Source organism: Pongo pygmaeus, chromosome 23 (assembly GCF_028885625.2).
Source record: "Pongo pygmaeus isolate AG05252 chromosome 23, NHGRI_mPonPyg2-v2.0_pri, whole genome shotgun sequence".
Classification (NCBI taxonomy): Eukaryota; Metazoa; Chordata; class Mammalia; order Primates; family Hominidae; genus Pongo; species Pongo pygmaeus.
Window position 1 is genome coordinate 43382834 of NC_085931.1, and position 25207 is coordinate 43408040.

The 25207-nt window shown below is 41.4% G+C and overlaps 1 protein-coding gene across 1 annotated transcript; it reads right to left on the reverse strand.

Moving 5' to 3' along the window:
• Window positions 1-25108, reverse strand: RTCB (RNA 2',3'-cyclic phosphate and 5'-OH ligase). The gene is made up of 12 exons (XM_054469877.2): window positions 24890-25108; window positions 21541-21619; window positions 20965-21032; window positions 19465-19564; window positions 14532-14688; window positions 12391-12547; window positions 10719-10878; window positions 8847-9022; window positions 7797-7985; window positions 6688-6798; window positions 5033-5152; window positions 1-518 (listed from the first exon to the last, which is right to left on the reverse strand). The coding sequence occupies exons 1-12, from the start codon at window positions 24980-24982 to the stop codon at window positions 411-413; spliced, it is 1518 nt and encodes a 505-aa protein (XP_054325852.1). The 5' UTR covers window positions 24983-25108; the 3' UTR covers window positions 1-410.
• Window positions 25109-25207: the final 99 nt, after the last annotated feature.

Sequence of the window (25207 nt, forward strand, 5' to 3'; positions counted from 1 at the left end):
AACATTCCAAAACCTTATTTAATAGAACTTTCTTCATGACACCTCTCGGAATGTAAACAGAGCTTGGTGTAAAGAAGATCAATCTGATGGCTAAAGATTTGTATGACTGCGTAAGGCAGTTTGACACCTACCCATCCCTAACAGATTTTCCTAAAACTCTGTGGAACGACCAAGGAGAAGGCATATTCCTCCCTTTCCAAAGGTGGGCAATGTGCCTCTTCCTGGAAGGTTATTTTACAATCACGGGCCCCTGAAAGCAGCAGCTTCCCCATCAGCCATTTTGGCATGAGCAGTTACAGCTGCACACTCTGCAATTTGTCCTGCCTTGAGTCTGATGTCAGAAGAGCATGTCAGTCCACTTCCACTTCAGAGAGGGTCGGTGGTGTCTGACAGCCCTGCTGTCCAAGGTTCTATCCTTTGATCACAGCAATTGGTCTCAGTTTAATGGCTTTCTTGCTGATTCCAGCATCATGGCAGGTATTCACCACATCTGTCACATTCTTATAAGACTCAGGAGCCTGCGGGAGAGGAATTAAAACATTGTACAAGTCCACTGAAAATACAGTCTTTACAAGCACCAAACTTCACTTGTGATGAAATAAATGCACACTAAAATAATACAGAGAGTTTCTTTGCCTATGAAATTAGCAAAAATTTAAAAAAGGAGTAAGCCTGATGTTGGTCAGTGCTGATTTCCAAAACACTTTCATCTTGTTTTATTTTTTTTCTGTATTTTTTCAAAATGTCTCTAAAGAACATGTATTACTTGTATAACTAGGAAATGTAGTAAATGTAAGTAAATAAAACACACACCAGAACCTGACTGGAAGAAACCGCACCAAACCATCATATGTTAGCGGTAATTATCTCTTGATGGTAGAATTACTGGCAATTTTAATTTTCTTTCTTTATATATTTCTGCAGTTATCAAAATTTCTGGAATGAACATGTAGTACCTTCACAGTAAGTTATAAAATTCATATATGTGTAAAACAAGTAAAACTGTGTGCACGTGTATATGTGGGTATCTATGTGTACCTACACTCACACACAATTTATTTCTGTGACTTTCCAGCAACATTCCCACCCTTCCATCCGACCCACACGGCCTTGCCACCATTAGCACTAATCTCATCACACACTCACTTTATCTTCATTCCTGTCAATACAAGCTTAGGCCATCCATGCTGATTCCCGTACGGTTCTGTACATAATAACCTTTTCCATCCCATCTCCCATTCCCTTCCAGTTTCTGAAACTTTCCCACTGTGGCCTCTGGAACTCCTTCCAGAAGGAGCAAAATCCCCTCCTTCCCTTCTTCTTTGAATGAATGTTCCCTTCACCTTCTTGTTTTACTGAAACACGGATCTTTCCCGAGGATATCACTTTCATCTCCAACTTTCTGAATGGTGGCTGCTGTTTTCCCCAAATCGGTTCATGCCATTGGTCCCAGAAGTAGGACAGGTGTGCTCCTGGCTTTCATGGTTGTTTCTGTTCTCCCGTTCTCCCTAGGCACTCCTAGTTTTGAATCCTGCAGTCATTACATCGTACCACAAACTACCTTTGGCTGTAGTTATCTGTGGGAGCCTGAATCACTCCCCAGCATTACTTGGCGATTTCTAGCTCCTGGCAATCAGATAAAATTCCACTGGGCCAATGACTATCTCTCCCCAAGATGAATATTTCATACCTTTTCTCAGATCCTCACTCTCACTTCTGACCTTACTATGTAATACACTGAAAAAAACAGAAGCAGCCAGAATATTCACAAACACGCTAACTTTATCTTCCCCACATATCTATATCTATACCGTCTCTCCTTTTATTTTTTTACTCTGTCGCCCAAAGTTGAGTCCAGTGGCACAATCATAGCTCACTGAGACTACAGGCATGTGCCACTGTGCCTAATTTTTTTTATTTTTGTAGAGATGGGGTCTTGCTTTGTAGCCCAGGCTGGTCTCAAACTCCTGGCTTTAAGTGATACTCTCACCTCAGCCTCCCAAAAGTGCTGTGATTACAGGTGTGAGCCACTGTGCTCAGCTTCTTCTCTCCTTTTATAAAGGATGAATTATCTGTGCTCCTAGCAAAGACCAACCCCATCCACTTGTACATCAGACTCTATCTCCTCTCATCTATTCAAGGACACTTCTCCAGCAATTTCCTCCCTCTTTTCTGCATCATTAATTTCTCTTGTAGATTCTTCTCATCAACATGCAAACACATTTGTCAGATCAAGTCACTATTCTGCTCAAAATCCTCCAAGGTTTTTTCATTTTAATCAGAGTAAAAGCAAAAGTCCAAATGCTCTGGCGCCCCCTACCTCTCTGACCTCATCTCCCTCTGGCTCGCTCTTGTCATGCCTGGCCTCCTTGCTGTTTCTCGAACACTCCTCTGGCTCGCTCTTGTCATGCCTGGCCTCCTTGCTGTTTCTCGAACACTCCTCTGGCTCGCTCTTGTCATGCCTGGCCTCCTTGCTGTTTCTCGAACACTCCTCTGGCTCGCTCTTGTCATGCCTGGCCTCCTTGCTGTTTCTCGAACACTCCTCTGGCTCGCTCTTGTCATGCCTGGCCTCCTTGCTGTTTCTCGAACACTCCTCTGGCTCGCTCTTGTCATGCCTGGCCTCCTTGCTGTTTTTCGAACACTCCCTCTGGCTCGCTCTTGTCATGCCTGGCCTCCTTGCTGTTTCTCGAACACTCCTCTGGCTTGCTCTTGTCATGCCTGGCCTCCTTGCTGTTTCTTGAACACTCCTGCATAACCTCAGCTCACAGATTTTGCGCTTGCTGTTCTCTCTGCCTCAAAAGCTCACCTCCAGATGCTCAGGTAGCCTGTTTCCTCTCTCTCTTCAGGTCTTTGCTCTATTGTCACCTCACTGAAGTCTTCTCCGACCACCTGCTTAAAACTGTACCCCTTCCCACCTTTCCTTACCCCCTTTCCCTGCTTCATTTTTATTTCATAGAACTTGCATGGTCATTAACACACTGTATGTTTTATTATTTGGAAAGCTCCACAACGAAGGGACTCATGTTTCTTTTGTTCACTGCAGTATCTCTAGCACATAGAACAGTACCTAACTATAGCAGATGGTTATTAAGTGTTAGCTGAATGAGTGAATGAAACAATCACGTACTGCAGGTGAAAAAACAAAACAAAACCAAAAAACCAAAAATCCAAATGTTAACTGTAGTTATTTCTGGCTGATTGAATTCTAAATGTTTTCTGTTTTCTCCTTTGTATTTTCCAAATCTTTTTTTTTTTTTGAGACGGAATCTTGCTCTGTCGCCCAGGCTGGAGTGCCGTGGCGTGATCTCGGCTCACTGCAAGCTCCGCCTCCCACGTTCACGCCATTCTCCTGCCTCAGCCTCCCGAGTAGCTGGGACTACAGGCGCCCGCCACCACGCCCGGCTAATTTTTTGTATTTTTAGTAGAGATGGGGTTTCACTGTGTTAGCCAGGATGGTCTTGATCTCCTCACCTTGTGATCCGCCCGCCTCGGCCTCCCAAAATGCTGGGATTACAGGCCTGAGCCACTGCGCCTGGCCAGTATATTCCAAATCTTTTAAATTAAACATGTGTTCTTAAGATCAGGGGAAAAATGAATCGTTATTAAAAAAAAAAAATAAGTCTTTGTCATACTCTGACAGTAATTCCACTTTTTTTCCTTATTTTTTTTTAGAGATAGGGTCTTGCTTTGCACCAAGTCTGGACAATCACATAGCTTACTGTAACCTCAAGGTCCTGGGCTCAAGCAATCCTCCAGGTTCAGTCTCCTGAGTTGCTAGGACTACACCTGGCTAATCTTTGCCCAAACTAATCTTGAACTCCTGGCCTCAAGAGATCTTCCTGCATTGGCCTCCGAAAGTACTAGGATTATAGGCATGAGCCACCACGTAACTCCACTTTTGAGACTTTGTTCTAATTACTAAAACAACTGGAAAAAAGCTTCATGCATGAAGACACTCATTACAATTTAATTTATAGTAGCAAAAATTTGGAAGCTACTTAAATGTCCACTACAGGCAGAAAGTAAGGTACTCAGCTGGTGGAATATTCAGCAATGATTTTAAAAAGTGACATAAACAATTTTATAATAATGTGCTAAATTTTAAAAATAACTACAAAATGTTTCTTAACTATAATTAAGACTAGCTTTAAAAAAAGCATTTAGGAAAAAACTATGACAATAAGTAAATTTTTTTTTTTTTTTTTGAGACAGAGTCTTACTTTGTCATCCAGGCTGGAGTGCAGTGGCGTGATCTTGGCTCACTGCAACCTCTGCCTCCCGGATTCAAGTGATTTTCCTGTCTTGGCCTCCTGAGTAGCTGCGATTATGGGTGTCCACCACCATGCCCAACTAATTTTTGTATTTTTAGTAGGGGTTTCACCATGTTGATCAGGTTGGTCTCAAACTCCTGACCTCATGTGATCCGCCCACCTCGGCCTCCCAAAATGCTGTGATTACAGGCGTGAGCCACCACGCCTGGCCGACAATAATAAGTATTCTAAAAGATAAGGTAATAACTGTGTCAGGGCATTGAGTTTTTGGATGACTGTTTTTCTTTTCTCTTAAATCATTAAGGAATTATATTGCTTTTAATTTAAATATGTACATATATGTAAACATATATACAGAATTTAAACAAAATCTGTTCTCCTGTGAATCAAATAAAACTTTCTCCAAACATTTATGCCTTCCTTTTTCAAATTTGCTTTCATATTGAAACCTAAGTATACAATTGTGCAAAAGCAAGAGTCAGCTCAAACTACTCTTGAAAAGCTTAATATGTAGATGGAGACTATAAATGAACAGTAAAAATCATTCTTAAGGTCTTGGCTCGTAATTTTAACCAAAAGAAATGAAAACATAAAACTGAAATAAGCTAAACCAAGGAAGATAAGCCAAAATTGAAGTCATAAAAAAAAAATAACCCGAACAATTTCTGTTAGTAATACCCTAAATTGCTATCTCTGTAGACTGGCATAAATTACAAATGGGGAACAATAAATATTCATGTATTTATCAAAATTTCACTTACCTCTTCCATAACCAGTTTGGGTGAGGCAACACGGATTGCAATTCCCATGTCTGCCAATTTGTCTAAGACATCCTGGAAATCTAAATTACGTCGAGATTTTGCCCGGGACAACGCACGGCCCTAGAATGGGAAAGGAATGAACTTCACTTTAAACCCTATGATAAGCCCTTTCCTTGATTTTTCTCTTACACTAAAAAGGAGCTTAAAAAAACATCTTTTTCTACTTTATCAAACTGGTAACAGGCCTTTTAAACCTCATCATATCCTTTTAGATTTTGGACCAGAGAATTCTTTGTTGGGAGGCTGTCCTGTGCAGGGTATTCAGCAGCGCAGCACAGCACAGGGTATTCAGCAGCATCCTTGGCCTCTAAGGCCCACTAAATGCCAATAGCAACTCCTACTAAACCATGACAATAAAAAAAGCCTCCAGAAATTGTCAATGTCCCCATGGCGGTAGGGGGATCACCTTCGTTGAAAACCACTGGGTTAAAATTAGGAGTTGGGAGGCAGCTAGAAATGAGAAACAATCAGAAAAAAAGTAGGATTAAATACATTTGTGAAGGTCTGTCCTAGGAGAAGGTATTCTAGACAGTTTCTCTTTTCCATTTCAACACTGGCTCCACACTCTGGATGGCTTAGAAAAGGGGCTGGCAAACTAGAGTATATGGGCCAAATCTGGCCCACCACCTGCTTTTTAAAATAAACTATTTTGTTTTTTGAGAAAGAGTCTCCCTCTGTCACCCAGACTGGGGTGAAGTGACATAATCATAGCTCACTGCAGCCTTAATCTCCTGGGCTCAAGCAATCCTCCTGCCTTAGCCTCCTGAGTAGCTATGACTACAGGTGTGCCACCACACCCGGCTAGTTAAAAGTTTTTGTGGAGACAGTGTCTTGCTAATGTTGCCCAGTCTAGTCTTGAATTCCCGGCTTCAAGTGCTCCTCCTGCCCTGGCCTCCCAAAGTGCTGTAATTACAGGTGTGAGCAACCATGCTTGGCCTAAAATAGTTCTATTAGAACACAGCATTGCCCATTTACACAGTACTTAAGGTTGCTTCTGCACTGAAATGGCATAGCTGAATAGCTGGTACACAGACCATCTGGTCCCAAAAGCCTAAAATATTTACGGTCTGGCCCTTTATGGGAAGAGTTTCCTGACCCCTGGGCTTAGAAGATGAGAGGCAGTGTTTTGAAATGGGTGTGTGTGTAGACTGCACATGGGCTCTAATTTGCAAATAGGGCCTATCCTTCCAATCCTGTGTGGACCTACACAATAGGAAGGGGCAAATTAAACAAATGAGCAGGTTCAGTCAATCGCTGAGATAAACTGTGATATTTGCATCAGTTAAAGTTCCATCACTTATAAACCAGTTACAGTAAGCTCAGCTAGTGTGACAGTTTCCCAGTCTGGATTTTCTGGACTTGCAGAGATAAGAAACGGTCCCTAACCCTACCAGATCTCACTAAGGCAGAGATACTAGGTGACCCTAGTCAGTTCACTAAATAGTATACATTATGGGGAACAATTTGAAGTACAAGACATGATAGACCCAAGTCTCAACTCTGTTAATGTTCAATCGGCTACATTTACCAGTCAAAATGGAAAACCATAGCTAAACTGAAGAGAGCATTTCTAAGGAAGTTTCTGTTTTCCTCACCGCTCCATGACAGGTTGTTCCAAAGGTCTCAGTCATGCCCTGTTCAGTGCCAGTAAGAACATAACTACAGGTTCCCATGGTGCCACCAATGAGCACTGGCTGTCCAGTGAGCTGAGGATGCACATAAATCAAACATGTTAAAATTCAGAAAAACATAAGCTTTTTATGCATAAAATTTAAATTTTCTCTTGCACTGTAGGATTGTAGGAGAAACCCAGACTTTTTTTTTTTTTTTTTGAGATGGAGTCTTGCTCTGTTGCCCAGGCTGGAGTGCAGTGGTGGGATCTTGGCTCACTGCAAGCTCCGCCTCCCGGGTTCACGCCATTCTCTTGCCTCAGCCTCCCGAGTTGCTGGGACTACAGGCGCCCGCCACCACGCCCAGCTAATTTTTTGTATTTTTAATAGAGGAGGGGTTTCACCATGTTAGCCAGGATGGTCTCAATCTCCCGAACTCGTGATTCGCCTGCCTTGGCCTCCCAAAGTGCTGGGATTACAGGTGTGAGCCACCACACCCGACGGAGAAACCCAGACTTTTAAACACGCGGTTTGTAAACTATATTAAGATAGTACTTTGACTCTTTGATAATTCGGAGGGGAAGGAAGAGGACGAGAGTGAAAATGTGAGGACCAGTAAAAATGCAGAAGAGTCAAAATAAGAGCAAAGCAAAATCCAAAAGTGTAGGGAAGTGTTGCTAGAACCACCATGCTGGCAAGGTGCTTGTCTTCTCTGTTTTGGGTTTCTCATCTGTAAAAGGAGCAAGCAGACTATGGGGTCTTTCGAACTCCACCACAGCCAGACACCAAGAGGACAGGAGGAATGAAACAGACTGAGTTACTTCTGTCTTCCACTAATTCAAAGACCTCAATTCACGGTAGTGGAGTAAAATACACTTCCTGCAGCATTTGCTAGTTAGCACACGGCACCATTGCAAACACAAATGATGGGGGGAGGAGTTACTGCTTCAGAGAAGATTGGGAATCACTGTTCTCATGAGTGACAGAGTATTTTCTTTTCACAATTGCTGCTTTTCGTTTTAAATGTAATTCACATTTTCAACAATCTAAATTGTGCCCCCACTGCTTAAAACTACAAACGTAGTGCTACGTACTTGGTAATCAACAGCAATGAGGGGATGGTGAGGAGGGAAAGCACGGGTGGATCCCTTCCTGTGTACTAACAGTGTCCGTTCCTTTCCGTCCACCACATGCTGCTCCACTTTGGCAATATTGTGAGAAACATCATAGATCACGTGTAGGTCCAAGTCATCAGGGGTTGTGTTGAAGACCTTGGCGAAAGCCTAGGAGAAAACACAGAAGATAAAAGCAGCCAGAACTTCAGGACTTATCTTCAGCTCTTCGTGACTTATCTCACTGGTTTCAGGTAGTCTGTTCTGAAGGGAGTAAAAGATTTAAAAGATCAAAAGTAGCCGTAAAATTATCTTCACGTAAAGGACAAAAGCTGTCTTTTAGACCACATAGCAAATGCCACCACATCATTTTCATCTTTAGTTGAAAAGCTGCCTGGCTACTTTTGATCCCACCTTTCAAAACTGCTTCTTCCCCAGCCTTCTGAATCTTACTCAATGGCATTTCTATTCTCTATGCTGTTCAACACAAATTCTAGGAATAATTTTGATTCTCTTCTCTCATTTCTCATGCCTGATACTCTGATGATTCAGTTTAAGACGACACCAAAACCTTGGACACTTCTCTGGTATTCTGAATGTTAACTATGTGAATTTCCAAAACCAAACACCACAGGCTTTGATTGGACTGCACTATGTTTTTTTTTTTTTTGGAGACAGGAGTCTCACTCTGTCACCCAGGCTGGAGTGCAGTGGCACGATCTCGGCTCACTGCAAGCTCCACTTTCCGGGTTCACACCATTCTGCTGCCTCAGCCTCCCGAGTAGCTGGGACTACATGCACCCGCCACTACACCCAGCTAAGCTAATTTTTTGTATTTTTAGTAGAGACGGGGTTTCACCATGTTAGCCAGGATGGTCTGGATCTCCTAACCTTGTGATCTGCCCCCCTCGGCCTCCCAAAGTGTTGGGATTACAGGCATGAGCCACCGCGCCCAGCCTGGACTGCACTATGTTTTAAAGCACTTAACATCATCATGAATGACTCAGAACAGAAGAGCAACTTCTACTGTACCTGACGGGTTAAGAAGGTCATGGAAGAGCGGTTGACCCAGGCATAGTTCCCAGCAGCTGCCATTCCCTTCAGATAGTCCTGACCCTCTGGGGAAGCGATTCGAGCACAAGCCAACTGCCGATCATTGACTATAATCTTGTCTCTCTTCATGGCCTTCTCCATAGCTACCAGCGCATCTGGAACAAGAGCCGCAAAGTCCAAACCAGTTAGCTTTCCCTTAAATGAACAGTTCAGATTTACTGCAGAAAGGTAGGCTACATTCAAATTCATTCCACAAAAAAACCAAATGAAAGGCAACTTTCCCTTTAATGTGTTTCTGAGTTCATCTATTTGTTCAGTCAAGAGGTACTTGAGAATCTTTCAGAGCGCAGTGACAGTTTGTGGGATACAAAGTCAACCTAGGAACTTGAAAGAGAATCGGATATGTAAACAAAGAGCCACAATATGGTCTTCATTACTCCTTTCTCAGTATGTGAATGCATGGGAATAGTCGTAGTAAAATACATTTTGTTGCCTTCATGATTAATCAAATCCATGACAAAATGCAGAGAAGTACTCAGGGGAATGTTCTGAAACACTAGTCGACACTTCATACATCTGCTAGGTTAAATAGTCTAAAGGGTCAGGCTGGCACAAATTATTAAATTCTCACACAATAAAATGGACTAGAGGTTGATCTGTAACATGAAATTTTAAGCTTTTAACAATTTCCAGGCATCTATATACCCTTTCATTGATTCACTGTTGGAGGCCAAAAGAATGAGGGTCATGAACAACTCAGTATACCACTGGAGGCTGTATGAGTAAACAGCAAACTGTTCTTATGAATGCAGGATGTTGGCAAGCTGACAACTGCGTCTGCTGCCCAGAAGGAATGCTGAGGGCAGCCACGTCCCAGGCACAAGTGTTTCTTGTGATCAGGCACATGTGAAGCCTGTTAGCAATAATATGAACCTGTGATCAATCAAGCAGCTGACCAATCATTACCTCCTCCTCCCTGCTCTTTCTACCCAATAAATACGAAAGGCTGTGGAAGCTCAAGGCCCTTGCTCACTAGAAGCAAGAAGCCCCCGACTCCTTCTTTAGAGGTTCTTCTGTTTTTTGTTTTCATTTCTGCATTCATCCCACTTCATTCAGTCCTGTAGTAACTATCACAATTCATACATTATTTCACACACCCTCCAAGCTATCGAAAAGGACCTATCCAGTACTTCGCTGCTTCCTGCTTTTGTTCATGCTTCCTTGTCACCAATGTCTTTGTGTGTAATTGTCCAAACTGAGATCCAGTTGAACACTGGGTCCATGAAGCCATCTCCAAAATCTTTTTCCTAAATGTGTTTTGTTTGACTCTCCTATATAATTAATTGCTACCTTTTAATATTTATTTTTTCTTTTAAATAGACATGACCTTTACTTCATGAGACAATTTGAGTGCAAAGTATCTGCCTATTTCATCAGCAAACCCACCATAACACCTAATGTTGCAGAGCAGGTATATGATACGTAATCTGCCAAATGAATGCCTATTTCATAAATTCCACTCTTTACATATTTCTTGCTCTTTCTTGGCCAGATAGTAACTCATAAGAGTAAACATAACGATAACTGCAACTAACATTTATTGAGTGCTTACTAATGTCAAACATTAAGTGCTTTACATATATTATTAACTTTCCATGATAATCCTATATGAAATAACTATTATACTCATTTTTTTAGACAAGAAAGTTATGGCCCAGTGAATTTGTTCAAGTTATTTGATTGTTGAGGACTCGGGATAAAACCCATGCAGTATATTTCAGAGTTTTTGCTCTTAAATTTCTATCTGGTTGCCCATAAAATGTACATTTTAGCACGAAGTCTAGAATATACCTGTGGCTACTTGGTGGCCCAAGCCTCTGCTTCCACTGTGGATCATCACACACACCTGTCCCTTATGGTCGATGCCCATTTTTTTAGCAGCATACTCATTGAAAATCTCATCCACAACCTGGATTTCTGCATAATGGTTGCCTGCTCCCAGGGTCCCCAACTGCAAATGTAAAAATGTCTGGTAAGATAGTTTTTATTCCAGTTTTTTTTTTAATCTATTTAAAAACCAAAAAGATAAAAACAAACTAACAACAAAATAACCATACAAATAGTGTTTCAGTAACAAAAAAACTCCTAAGCTAAAGAAGTGTTTCATTTACAATATTCTACACAACAAAATAACATAGACTAGCTCCTGAATTTTGTTGTATCATTATATGCTTGGTATACACATATAAAAAACTAACACAGGAACAGAAAACCAAACACCACATGTTCTCACTCATAAGTGGGAGGTGAACAATGAGAACACACGGACACAGGGAGGGGAACATCACACACTGGGGCCTGTCGAGGAGTGGGAGGAAAGGGGAGGGAGAGCATTAGGACAAATACCTAATGCACACGGGGCTTAAAACCTAGATGACGGGTTGATAGGTGCAGCAAACCACCATGGCAAATGTATACCTATGTCACAAACCAGCACATGTATCCCAGAACTTAAAGTAAAGTAAATAAATTAATTTTAAAAAAAAAGCTTCATAAACAAACAAACAAAAATCAAGCTTTTAAATGGTTCATGGGATATTTTAAACATCACAAAGGTCAAATTTTGGGACAAATGTTGGTGAATGTTGACTCTTAGACAAGGTCCAAGTTCAAATGATTTTGAAACATCTATGAGTTCATGGACATCCACCATTATCTATAACTGAAAGAACATATACCACAACTAGAGCTAATATTAATAGATGATTTAGAGGACCAGAGAATGTCAGTGCTGGAAGAGTCTTTAGAGCTTGTCTAGTTTTAACCATCTCAGTTTTCCATAAGAAAATTAGATCCAGAGAATACAGTCTTGCCCACCTGTCACACTGAATTAGTGGCAAAGCCTTCACAACTAGCTGTAATTTCAAACATCTAGTATATTCTTATCTCATGGATACCATCTGTAGACTGTCAAAATATGTATATATATAATTTTGATGTATGAACCTTATAAACATATTCTATTTTTCTCCCATTCACTCCTAATTCATTATTTCTTATTTTATGAACATTTGCAAGCTCCTGATTGCTCTGTCACCTAGGCTGGAGTGCACTGGCGTGATCACAGCTCACTGCAGCCTCAAACTCCTAGGCTCAAGCAGTCCTCCTGTCTTAGCCTTCTGAGTAGCTGGGATTACCTGCATGTGCCACCATGCCTGGCTAATTTTTTTTTTTTTTTTAATTTTTGTAGAGACCAAGTCTCCTTATGTTGCCCAGGCTGGTCTCGAACTCCTGGCCTCAAGCGATCCTTCCTCCTGGGCCTCTCAAAGCTGGTGTGAGCCACCGCATCCAGCCCTGATAGTTTTTTTAGAATAAAAATGAAGCATAAACAAATTTGTGTTTTTTGATATACCATAAAAAAACCTGAGAATATGTTTGCTAAATGTAAGATACAGATTTTTTCCCCCAATGAAAATGAAATATGAAAAAAAAATTAACATGTTGCCCCTCCAAAGTGAGTTACCTGAGGAAGACCTCTTTTCTTAGCCCTTGCAGAAACCTTATTGGGGTCAGCTTGCAGCATTCTTCCATACTCCTCGCAGTGCTCCTTGTCTTCAGCCCAGGCATACCCTTCTCTTAAGGACCAGTCCACTCCCATCTCCAAGGCCTCCTCTAAGTCTCTGGATAAGTATAAAAGGTGTTAGTCATTTCACAGCAAAGGCAGATCAAAACCTAAGGATGACCACATCCTTAAAGGGCAGAGGAAAACTCGACATTTACTATCTCCTGTGTTCCAGGCCTTGAGTCAGATACAAAGTTTAAGCTCTCAGTAACTGGTTTTTTGAGGAATGCAGTCATATAAATAATTGCAATATAAAATGGTAAATGCCCTATTAGACATCATTATAGTTCTACTTGACATTTATACTGCTCCTTGTTAATTTTCAAATCTTTTTTATATTCAGTTTTGCCTCTCTGATCCTGAATTCCATTGAGGTAGTGATTAAGCAGACAAAAAAAAAAAAACAACTACAACAACTTTGTAACCTTAATCAGCTATCACTCTCTAATCACTAATTCAACCAGGTACACACCTTAATCATTTATGAATTACGGTCAAATAAATGAAGGTATCTAGAATTCCTCAGGCAACACAGGTTAAATTTTAAGCTCTTTTCCCATCTTCACAGAAGTTCTGAGTGGCTTACTGCACCTCCATTTTGAAACTGAGGTACACGTACATTAAACCCTTAGAGGGAACGAGCTTTAATCTTCATCCAAGGTCCAGGTCTCTTCTAAAACACTGCCAGGAAAAACTACACTTTTCAATGTTCTCTCCCCACTACCCCAGATGATAACCCATTTCAATATTATTATTTCATTTTGTTATTATTTTTTACTGCTCCTTGCAGAGCAGGGTCACCCCACAGGCAGTGTGCCCAGAGTAGCCCCATTTCAGTATTATTAGGACAAAATTCCTATCTAAAATGTTTATAAAGATGTTCGGAATTTGTGTGTTCCACATATGCTTTTCAAATTGGGGCTGCATGTCAGGGATCACGTGAAATCACAGACCACACATCTTCCAAGTATATTGATTTTACTTAGGTTTTTTTTTTTTTTTGGTTAGGGGGAGTTAAATAACATTACAAGTAATAGCTAAAAACATTTTTTCCTATTAATTATAATGCAAAGTTCACATAAATTTCAACGATAAAGCAAAATATTAAAGAAATATAGCTAGCACACTATTCTGCTACTGAAGTACTCTGCAAAGTTTAGGGTGCATTGCTTTGCATAAGCTATGCCATGGTAAAATCTATGGCCATCTGAGATACACTGTAGCATTATATTTAATCCTCTACTTACCAAAGAACACATCCAGTGCTACCATTCAAAGAGGAAGGTTGGGGTTAAATAGACTTAATGACAAAAGGCAGTACGATTCAGAATATAGCTTCTGAACTCAAAGGATCTTTGGTTTGAATCCTGATATCACCTACTAAGTTTTTTTTTTTTTTTTTTTTTTGAGACAGGGTCACTCTGTTGCCCACGCTGGGGTGCAGTACTGAGATCTCAGCACACTGCCACCTTGAACTCCTGGTCTCTCAAGGGATCCTCCTGCTTCAGCCTCCTGAGTAGGTGGGACTACAGTCACAAGCCATCATGCCTAGTTAATTTTTTTTTTTTTTAGAGACAAGATCTATGTTGCCTAGGTTCATCTTTTACTCCTGGAATCAAGTGATCCTCCTGCCTTGGCCTCCCAAAGTGTTGGGATTCTGTAAACCCAACCACACCTGGCACTAAGCTTATTATCTCTCTAAACCTCAGTTTTCTTTCTTGTAAGTTAGGGGAGATAATAGGGTTATTGTCTGGATGAAATGATATGATGCTCAGTGCCTTACACATACCAAGTGCTCAATAAACGTTGGTGGATATGATGTTATTATAAATACTACTCTATGTCAAAGGCTGTTATAACATCGGTTGACTAATGTCTCCAATAAATGGGCTGAACCTCATGCTTAAAAAAACAATTCTTACTACTTCCTGAAAAGTAACTGAACAATCCTCATCTCTCAAGTGTAGTGCGCTGGAAACGAAGCTGAAGGTCATGTGGTTATTATCCCTCCCATACCACGTACTGGAAACGTGTGCTCTTACTTGGCATTCATTGGGATGACACCTTTTGACCCCACCCCAACAGGAATGTGGTCAAACATAGCTTGGGCAAGTTGCTCCTTCACAGGCTGGACATCACTTTCATCTAAATTGGTTCTTAGCAAGCGGACACCACAGTTGATGTCAAACCCGACACCACCTACAAAATAGAGAAAAGTTAGCAAAACCAGCTGGTAAGGCACTGTTACCTGCAGTTTCTCGCCATTAATATAGGACTATAAAGATACCCATTCTTTTAAAGATAACTATGTTTTAAAGTAGACAACAAAGTGGTTCTCTGCTGGGTAAAGCTTGATGACACCAAGATAATCTAAAGTAACATACACACTAAAGGCACTTCATGGACTAGGGAGGCAGCAATGAACATTGAGTAACATGTAAAACAGAGATCAAAATATGCCTCCCTTTTTTTCTTGACCACTGTTTTCACAGGTTCATGAATTTTTTCAGTCTTTTCAAATAACCAACTTTTGCGTTTCTTGGTCCTTTCTATAATATCTTTCCATTTCACTAATTTTACTCCTAATTATTTCCATCTTTCTACTTTTTTAGGGTATAATTTGTTGTTCTTTCTTTAGCTTTCTAGGGTCCCTGATATTCCAGCCTTTCTTCTTTCCCAATTTGTGCATTTAAGGCTGCATGTTTCCATTCTAAAAGGACATTAACAGTAACCTCAAAACTTCAGACATAAGTACTTTTATTTTTCATTTCTATTTTTGAGACGGAGTCTCACTCTGTCACCCAGGCTGGAGTACAGTGGCGCGATCTCGGCTCACCGAAACCTCCGCCTCCTGCATTCAAGCAATTCTCCTGCCTCAGCCTCCCGAGTAGCTGGGATTACAGGCGTGTGCCACCACACCCAGCTAATTTTTTTTATTTTTAGTACAGACGGGGTTTCACCATGTTGGCCAGGATGGTCTTGAACTCCTGACCTCATGATCCACCTACCTCGGCCTCCTAAAGTGCTGGGATTACAGGCGTGAGCCACCACACCTGGCTAACTTTTGTTTTTTTGAGACAGGGTCTTGTTCTGTCACCCAGGCTGAAGTGCAGTGGAGTAATCACGGCTCGCAGCAGCCTCGACTTCCCAGCTCGAGCAATCCTCTCACCTCAGTCTGCTGAGTAGCTGGGACTACAGGTGTGAGCCACCACGCCTGGCTAACTTTTGTATTATTTGTAGGGATGGGGTTTCACCATGTTTCCTAGGCTAGTCTCAAACTCCTGGGCTCAAGTGATCCTCCTGCCTTGGCCTCCCAAGATGCTGGAATTATAGGTATGAGCCACTGCATCCGGCCCATAAGTATTTTTTAAATCATTTTCCCCCCAGCTTGACAGATGACCGGCAAATAAATGGCAAATAAAAACTGTATATATTGGCAGGGTGCGGGTGCTCACGCCTGTAATCCCAGCACTTTGGGAGGCCGAGGCGGGCGGATCATGAGGTCAGGAGATCGAGACGATCCTGGCTAACGCAGTGAAACCCCGTCTCTACTAAAAATACAAAAAAATTGGCCGGGTATGGTGGCGGGTGCCTGTAGTCCCAGCTACTCAGGAGGCTGAGGCAGGAGAATGGCGTGAACCCAGGAGGTGGAGCTTGCAGTGAGCCAAGATTGCACCAGTGCACTCCAGCCTGGGCAACAGAGCGAGGCTCCATCTCAAAAAAAAAACCTGTATATATTTAGGTGTACACAATGTACATTTACATTGTGAAATAATTATCACAATCAAGCTAATTAACATATTTATGATCTCACAGTTACTTCCCCTTCTGTTTTTCTGGTGAGAACATTTAAGATTTATTTTCTTAGAAAATGTTAAGTACACAATATATTATTTTAGAGACAGGGTCTTGCTCTGTTGCCCAGGCTAGGTCATAGCTCACTGAAGCCTCCAACTCCTGGGCTCAAGCTATCCTCCCACCTCAGCCTCTCAATTGCCTGGGACTATAGGTATTAGGCTGGTGCAAAAGTAATTGTGGTTTTTGCCATTAAAAGTAATACAATACAATACATTATTATTAACTACAGTCACTACGTTATACATTAGATTTCCAGAACTCATTCATCTTAAAACTGAAATTCTGTATACTCTTAACATCCACCCTGTTAGCACCATTCTACTCTCTCTGTGAGTTTAACATTTTTAGATTGCACATATGGGCAAAATCATGTAGTATTTTCATTTCTGTGTCTGGCCTATTTCTCAGCATATCCTCTAGTTTCATCCACGCTGTAGTAAATGGCAGGATTCCCTGTCTTTTCCCTTCAATTTTAAAAGATTGATTTCTTTCTTTATTAAGGTTGAATAATGTATTCAGGCTGTTTCCATATCTTGGCTACTGTGAACAATGCTACAATGAACATGGGAGGGCAGGTATCTCTTTGGATACTGATTTCATTTCCTTTGGATATATACCCAGTGATGCAATTGCTGGATCATATGGTAGTTCTATTTTTGACTTTCTGAGGAATCTCCATACTGTTTACCACAATGGCTGTGCCAATTTACACTCCCTCCAATAGCATATAAGGGTGTCCTTTACTCAACTCAATGTCAATTTTTAGACATAAGTATTTTCTACTTACATTAGTTATTTTCTCATTTCCATAGTTTTGTTTTTGACTCATGGGTTATTTAAAAGCATACTACTTAATTTCCAAATATATGGATTTTCTTTTTTGAGATCACGCCAGACTAGAGTGCAGTGGTGTGATCATAGCTCACTGTAGCCTCAACTTCCTGGGCTCAGCTGGTTCTCTGGATTCAGCCTTCCCAGTAGCTAGAACTACAGATGTGCGCCACCATACCCAGCTATTTTAAAACTTTTTGTAGAGATGAGGGTCTCCCTATATTGTGCAGGCTGGTTTCAAACTTCTGTTCTTATGTGATCCTCCTGCTTTGGCCTCCCAAAGTTTTTCCAGTTTTTTTGTTTGTTTTTGAGACAGGGTCTCATTCTGTCGCCTATGCTGGACTGCAGTGGTGCAATCTCAGCTCACGGCAACCTCTGCCTCCTGGGCCCAAGTGATCCTCCTACCTCGGCCCTCCCAAGTAGCTGGCACTGCAGGAACACACCCCCATGTCCGGCTAATTTTTTGTATTTTTTTTTTTTTTAGAGATGGGGTTTTGTCATGTTGCCCCTGGCTGGTCTCAAACTCCTGAGCTCAAGCCATCCGCCTGCCTTGGCCTCCCAAAGTGCTAGGTCTAGTTTTTATTTAAACCATTTCTAATTTAATTCCACTGTGGTCAGAAAATATCCTCTTATATGAGTGGGTTCTTTAGTATGGTCCAGAGACCCTGGGGTGTGGGTGAGGGGGAAGACCATTTCAGGCGTGTAAGATTCATTTTATAATACTCAGACATTATTTGTCTATTTTATTCATATTCTCTCATGACTGTACAGTGAGATTTCTCAAAAGCTATATGACATAACATCTTTGTTCTAATGGATGAGACATACTTATATATTCTTGTCTTTAAAAAATGTGTTTTAATTTCTAATAAGGTAAACATTGATAAGAGTCTGAGATCAATCCTCAATAATTATTACTAAAGTGGTCCCGAGTGCAAAAAGTTTGAGAACTGCTGGTCTACATGATTTCAATGCTTTGAAATTTGATGCCTGCTTTACGGCTCAGCATGTGGTCAGTTTTGGTAAACTGTGTGCATTTGAAAAAAAATGTATATTCTGCACTGCTTGGCTGTACTGCAATGCAAGTGCACACACACACACACACACACACACACACAACCACACATGTATATTAGAGGTCACGTGTCAAGTTTGTTATTGGATCATTCAAATCATGTATATTCTTACTGACTGAAATTTGCAGTCACCTCGAAACAGCCCTACATGTACGGCTCACACATCTGGAACTTTTTCTTCTCTTCCTCTAGATCTTGACCTCGCAAATTCTTACTGCCTTAGTAGATTTTCTGTGCCTTCAAACAGATTTAAGAAAAAATTTTTTACCCAGCCTTTCTCATTATTTTCAGCAGGGATTGGTCTGAAACAACCTAGTCCACCAGTGCTAGAAACAGAACTCTCAAGATGTCATTTAAACTTCATTTCTAAATTCACACTCTTTAACTGCAAAGATATTACTTCTGATATAGAATGTTCATTGAAAGCACCCCATAATCACAGCAGAAGGCGTATGCAACCTTCTGTATATTCAATGTTATCGTTGAATAATAATGATAATATTACTGAATATGTTCTATGTGCTTAGCACTGTTCTAAATATTTTACACAGCTGAACTCATCTAATCTACTAATACTGTGTGGTCATCAACATTCCTAGACGTGATCTGTCCACGAGGTAACTCAGTTACAAAGATAAAAAAAAATTGCCAGTTTGTTTTATAGCCAAAGTCTGAATACCATGATGTTTGGTAGGAGCCTCCCAAAATTTTCAATAAAAATATGCTTTGCTTGAAGTTGTAATAGCCTCTCAGTATCCACAAGCAACACTTCCAGTAAATATCAAAGAAAAATGACAGAACATGATGAGACTGAGTCATGCACATGGAGAGAAGTGCTCTGTTTCACAAAGGCTATGGTCCACAGAGAGAAGTTACACACATTTTTTTTTGAGAAGGAGTCTTGCTCTGTCACCAGGCTGGAGTACAGTGGCGCAAACTCGGCTCACTGCAACCTCCGCCTCCCGGGTTCAAGTGATTCTCCTGCCTCAGCCTCCCAAGTAGCTGGGATTACAGGTGCGCGTCACCACCCCCAGCTAATTTTTCTATTTTTAATAGAGACAGGGTTTCACCATGTTGGCCAAGACGGTTTCAATCTCTTGACCTCGTGATCCACCCGCCTCGGCCTCCCAAAGTGCTGGGATTACAGACATGAGCCACCGTGCCCGGCCAGTGCTACACACTTAACAGCAGATGTCCACAGTGATCTTACCTGGGGATACTACTGCTTCAGGGTCATTCATATCAAAGGCTGCCATGTTCCCAATAGCAAACCCATATCCTGAATGGACATCAGGAAGCCCAATAGATCGCTGAAAGAGAATTAGAAAATGAAATACAAGTGTCTTGACCTGCTACTCTGGTTGCCCTGATGGACCTGACACTGATTCTCAAACAGGTTGCAGGCTGAAGCTTTCCCTAAATCAAGACTGTGTTTTCACAAAATCTTCTCTATGCATGGAAATCGTAAGAACTCCTAATCGCAAAGCTAAATACAGTGAGAAAAAAACTTTTTTATAAGATCTGAATGTTAATTAAGGAAATACAAAACAGAAAAGCCTCAAAATAACATGATATAGGAGTAACACATACTAAATTTAATGTACTATTACATTTTAAAAATAATCTTAAGACACTGACAAACTCTGGTTTGTCAGGTTAAGAAGAGGAAAATAACTGATTTATATAAGTCATTAGTTTAAGTAATCACAGCCAAATGTAATCCATTTGATGGTATAAATACTGTAGACTTCCTACGAGCCTAGAAAAGGACCCTGGCCCAGGAAGAATGCAGGTCAAACACAGCATATATGGAGACACCCAGACACTTAACAACTTCCTTATATACACAAACCATACCACTTCATTCCCTCTACCAAGTGCCCAACATGGTAACTGGCATAAAGAAGACCTCAAAAATGTCTGCCGAATAGATCCATTTTCAACATCTACCTCTAATGATAGAACATGAATGTTAGACTGTGGTGGGGGCTGTGCTCTTCCTCCCCCTCAGTGCTAACCCTTAAACTTCTTGCCCTTTCTTCAATGATCCTCTGCATAGGAAGTGAAACTTACATCCAAGTGAAACTTACAATGAAACTTACATTGAAACAGTGAAGTGAAACATACAATGAAACTTACAATGGTGGTGCACTGATCCAGGAATAATGTTAAGGTGATAAAGAAACAAAACCCAAAAACTACTTCAAAGGTTCTTAACACTTAAGAGATTCTAGCCAAAGGCATCCAGAAACTGAAATGCCATCCAGATTCAATTATTTCTTTAGGTCCACGGTTATTTCATTTTTTATTTTTAGGGACAGGGTCTCACTCTGTCGTCCATGCTATGCTAAAAGTGCAGTGGCGTGATCACAGCTCACAGCAGTGTGGAACTCTGGGCTCAAGTGATCCTCTCAGCATTCTGAGTAGCTGGGACTACAAGCATGTGACATCACACCTGACTAATTTTTTTGGTATAGACAAGGTCTTGCCATGTTGCCCAGACTAGTCTTGAACTCCTGGGCTCATGCAATCCTTCCATCTTGGTCTCTCAAAGTGTTGCGGGTGGCATGAGCCACTGAGCCTGGCTTCATGGTTATGTCTGGCTGTCCAAAGGTCATTGTCTAAATGACACTACTATCAGGCATGGCCATTCATCCATTCGATGGACTTTAAGAAATATAAATGATTAAAGCTCTGAACTCTGACTCACATGAACAATTCCAGGCAGGGCTGCCACGTTGCCAATCTGTTTCATGGCTGGCAGGAAGCCACCAACACCTGAAGACAAAAATTGGGTATTAGAAAAGACAACACACTTGATTTTTAGCATTAATTATATTCATGTTTTTAGACTGTGTAACATGAAGAGGTAGTCAGCAGGGCTACTAAGACAACAAAGCCTACAAGGATGTTTCAGATGCAAGATGGATGGGAGCTCCTTTTAGAGTTACTGTAAGTATTACATGAGATAATCTATGCAAAGCACCTAGTAACATGCCTGGAAAATAGTAAGTGCAATACAAATGGTAGGTCACTTGCTATTATTGTTCAAGGTTAGCTGAGAAACAAGTTCTACCCAGCTTCAAATTCCAGATGGAGCTTCAAATCTGTTCTATAACGCCAACTGGCTGACAGTGTGATTACAAATAAGTGCTTTTGGTCTTACTTTTAAGTTGTAATCACTCCTTGACAATATTTCAAAATTATAATTATTTGAGTTACCACTTTTTCAGGCCACAGGGAAGGCACTACTGTACTAACACAAGTGAAACTCTAATGTACTTACCACCACCTCGACAGGCATTCCTTAATTCCTCAAACATCAATTTCTCCAGAGCATCATTCACATAGAAAACGCCTTCAACCTGGTACCAAAGAAAGTGAAAAGCAATGTCTGAGTACATGCACGGCAAGTGTAGGCACTGGACAGAATACACTGTATGCAATATTTACTGTGCTTTACTCTTTACCAAACACTTTCACGTTACCTTAAGCACGCAGAAAACTTCCTATCAAAGACTACGAGCTGCTCCCATCAGAAAATATACCTTAAGAAAAATTTTGCAATGTTCACAAATTGTTTTGTTTATTCTCATACCCTCAAAACCACATTTAAGAATTCAACAGATTCAGCATCTTTTTGTGATAAAGAAAAATCTTCCAACTATACTCTCACAAAGCCCAAAGGTCTTAATCCCCAAGCTTCAAAAATATCAATGGTTTTTTGAAAATTAAAAAAAAAATACCAGATGAATCAAAAACTCAAATTCTAAACGTAAAACGTAGTCATCTAACCTAGTATGTTTATTCTGTGTTTAAGCCAATAGCAAATTACACTTTATTGTGCTCTAGTGGTGACTTACAAATCTCTAGTTAGGTAAATAATGAGAAGAAAAATTTAACATGCAGCTACGTAGTTGTGTGCTCAGTTCTAAAAGCTATATAATTTTTTTAAAAAATCTATATAATTTTAAAGCTTGACAATAGAGGTGGCACGCAAAAGGCAATGGACAACATACTTATGTAACACTAAAGAGCAGAACATTTTTATCACAGGTCAAATATTTTGAAAGAGCTGTCCAGTAATGAAGAACCAAAGATTTAACACTTAATCAACTTTATGTAGTTTTTATCAGAAACATGACTTCATCACCATTGCATAAATAACAATTTAATACTCATTGATGGAAAATGTTTCCAGTACAATTTCTTAAGGGTCACATTTATTAATTCACCAAACATTAACTGAGGATTTACTATGCATGAAGCACTGTCCTGGGCACTAGGGGAGATACAAAGAATAAGATAAGATCTTGCTTTCAAGGAGCTCCCAGTACACAATACAGCTCTTATATTCTCTTTTCTTTCTTTTTTTTTTTTTGGAGACTGAGTCTCGCTCTGTTGCCCAGGCTGGAGTGCAGTGGCATGATCTCGGCTCACTGCAAGCTCTGCCTCCCAGGTTCACGCCATTCTCCTGCCTCAGTCTCCCGAGTAGCTGGGACTACAGGTGCCCGCCACCACGCCCAGCTAATTTGTTGTATTTTTAGTAGAGACGGGGTTTCACGTGTTAGCCAGGATGGTCTCGATCTCCTGACCTCATGATCCGCCCATCTCGGCCTCCCAAAGCGCTGGGATTACAGGCGTGAGCCACCGCACCCAGCCAATACAGCCCTTATATTCTGATAAGCATATCAGAGTGCAATGAAGCAAGTGCCATAACATTAAGTACACAGTGCTATGGAAGAATCTGATGAGGAAGTGCTTCAACAGTCTAGGGAGCTGGGAGAGGTTTCACAGAGATCCTGTAGAGCTGGCTCTTCGAAGACAAGAGACATCACTGGCGCAGCAGAACATTTAGACGCTAAACGCAAAAATGACGTAAAGATGTGAGGGGAGCATTTTAAGGGAATAAAGAGAAATTTTTAGTCCAACATGTGGGTCTTGGGGGAGAAATGGAGATTTAGTAACAGAGATGATTATCCGTGTGAAATTCACTGGTCCCACAAGGATGGAAGCACAATTCATGCTTAGAAGTCAATAGCGTTTTAAGAGCAATGCATCAACATTCCAAGTCTCTATTCCCAAAGGAAAGGTGGTAGTAAAGTGCTGTATACATACTTAAACCAGAACTGCCTAGCAAAATCAGACTTGCCCCTAGATAGAATGAGCAGCAGTGTGTGCATCAAAGGCTGAGTCAGAACACCTGCCAGACAATGACAGTCTGTGTTATTAGATCCTACAGATGATCATGTCATAGTGTTTTCTGTTTTCTTTTTCTTTTCTTTCTTTTCTTTTTTTTTTTTTTTTGAGACTCACTCTGTCACCCAGGCTGGAGTGCAGTTTAGAATGATCACAGGTCACTGCAGCCACGATCTCCCAGGCTCAAGTGATCCCCCTGCCTCAGCCTCCTGAGTAGCTGTGGTGCACACCACACCACCTGGCTAATTAAATTTTTTTTTGTAGAGACAGGGTCCCACTATATTGCCCAGGCAGATCTCAAAGTCCTACGCACAAAGGATCTTCCCGCTTTGGCCTCCCAAAGTGTTGGGATTACAGGCCATGAACCACTGCGCTCCCCCTATGTTAGATTTTCTATTCCTTCCTTCAGGGTATCGGTTTCCACACAAAGAAAGTGGCCAAACAGCAAACAGAACACAGATTTATCCCTGTGGGCTTTTTCTTCCCTCAGTGTAAGTGACTTGCCAACAAGGGAAACTCAGTAAGCTTTGATTCTGAATAAAATAGTGGAGTGGCTATTGGGAGCTGTTTACCAAGACGTGAGACGAGACGGTAAACCTTTGAAGCATTTACTTGGCACCTTCAGGGATTTCAAAAACTATTTAAAAATACGTCGCAAAACTTCACAAACGTTTTCTTTTTTCACATTAATGAAAAATATGAGCACAGATGGTGATGAAGGCCAACAGATACAGAGCCCAAGCTTTCAAACTATCTGATGATCCTGAGCCCTCAAGTCGCCATCTGGGATGTCAAAGTAGTAAACCGGACATCAAGTCCTGGCTGAGCTTCTTCCTTAGGTGGGTAGAGGAAGCTATGTCACCGACAGATCCTCGAGGTCCTTCTGTGAAGTGAATATTAAAATCAAACAGGCCCTGCCCTGCGCTACTGCAAGAAATGACATCGCTTTATTAAAAACCAACATGGGATACTGAATGCTGAAAACCTGGTTTAGTGAACAAAGGTTTGTAAACGTTATATAAATTACCAGCATGACTCAGAGGAGGTGAATTCCAGTCCCAGCAAATGAACCCGGGGCTGGCTGTTCCGCCCTGGAAAAGATCACTGAAGTTTCTGCGAACGTAAAACAGCTCACGATACGTTTATGAGACTGATCTGTGAAAACGATTTGGAAACCCCAATTTCGTATTTATTTAGATTCCCATATCCACAGCGCTTAGCTTGTCCTCGTGGTTCGGGGACCTCTCCTGGCGGGAGGTGGTGCCGGAACAGGTTGGGCGGCCCCACAACCGTGAGGGGAGAAGGACGGGATGAGGGAAACTCTGCAAGGGGCCGGGGCGGACCCAGTGGTCAGGGAAGGTCCAGAGGGCGCGGTGGACTCCGGCCGGGCCGGGGACGGAGCAGAGAAGGCCCCGCCATTTGCTCTCCTGCCTTACCTGCATGTTGGGCACGAAGCCCTTCTTGATCCTCCAGCAGTTTTTATTGATCTTCTCCAAGAACTGCAGCTCATCATTATAGCTGCGACTCATGGTGGCGACAACTGTAGCAAAAACTCCCGGCTCCGCTTTGAAGAGCGGGTGCCGCGTTGTCCGGCTTCCCAGAGCACCGCCTTCCAAGAACCAAAGCGCAGGCGCGACCAGCGCCGCAGCAGGATGCGCAACGGCAAGCGCCGAGGCTCGAAACTCTTCCGGCGAACGTCTTTCCTCTGATTAAGTTGTACTGTCCTGTAGTGTATAACTTTGGGATCTTTATTA

What these genes read in the sequence shown, in the direction of transcription:
- RTCB (XM_054469877.2), bottom strand. Translation starts at nt 24,982, where the DNA reads ATGAGTCGCAGCTATAATGATGAGCTGCAGTTCTTGGAGAAGATCAAT. An exon ending in GAATGCCTGTCGAGGTGGTG is followed by an intron (nt 21,033 to 21,540) that starts GTAAGTACATTA and finishes TTTTGTCTTCAG; the next exon opens with GTGTTGGTGGCTTCCTGCCA. An exon ending in CCAAACTGGTTATGGAAGAG is followed by an intron (nt 519 to 5,032) that starts GTAAGTGAAATT and finishes CCTCTCCCGCAG; the next exon opens with GCTCCTGAGTCTTATAAGAA.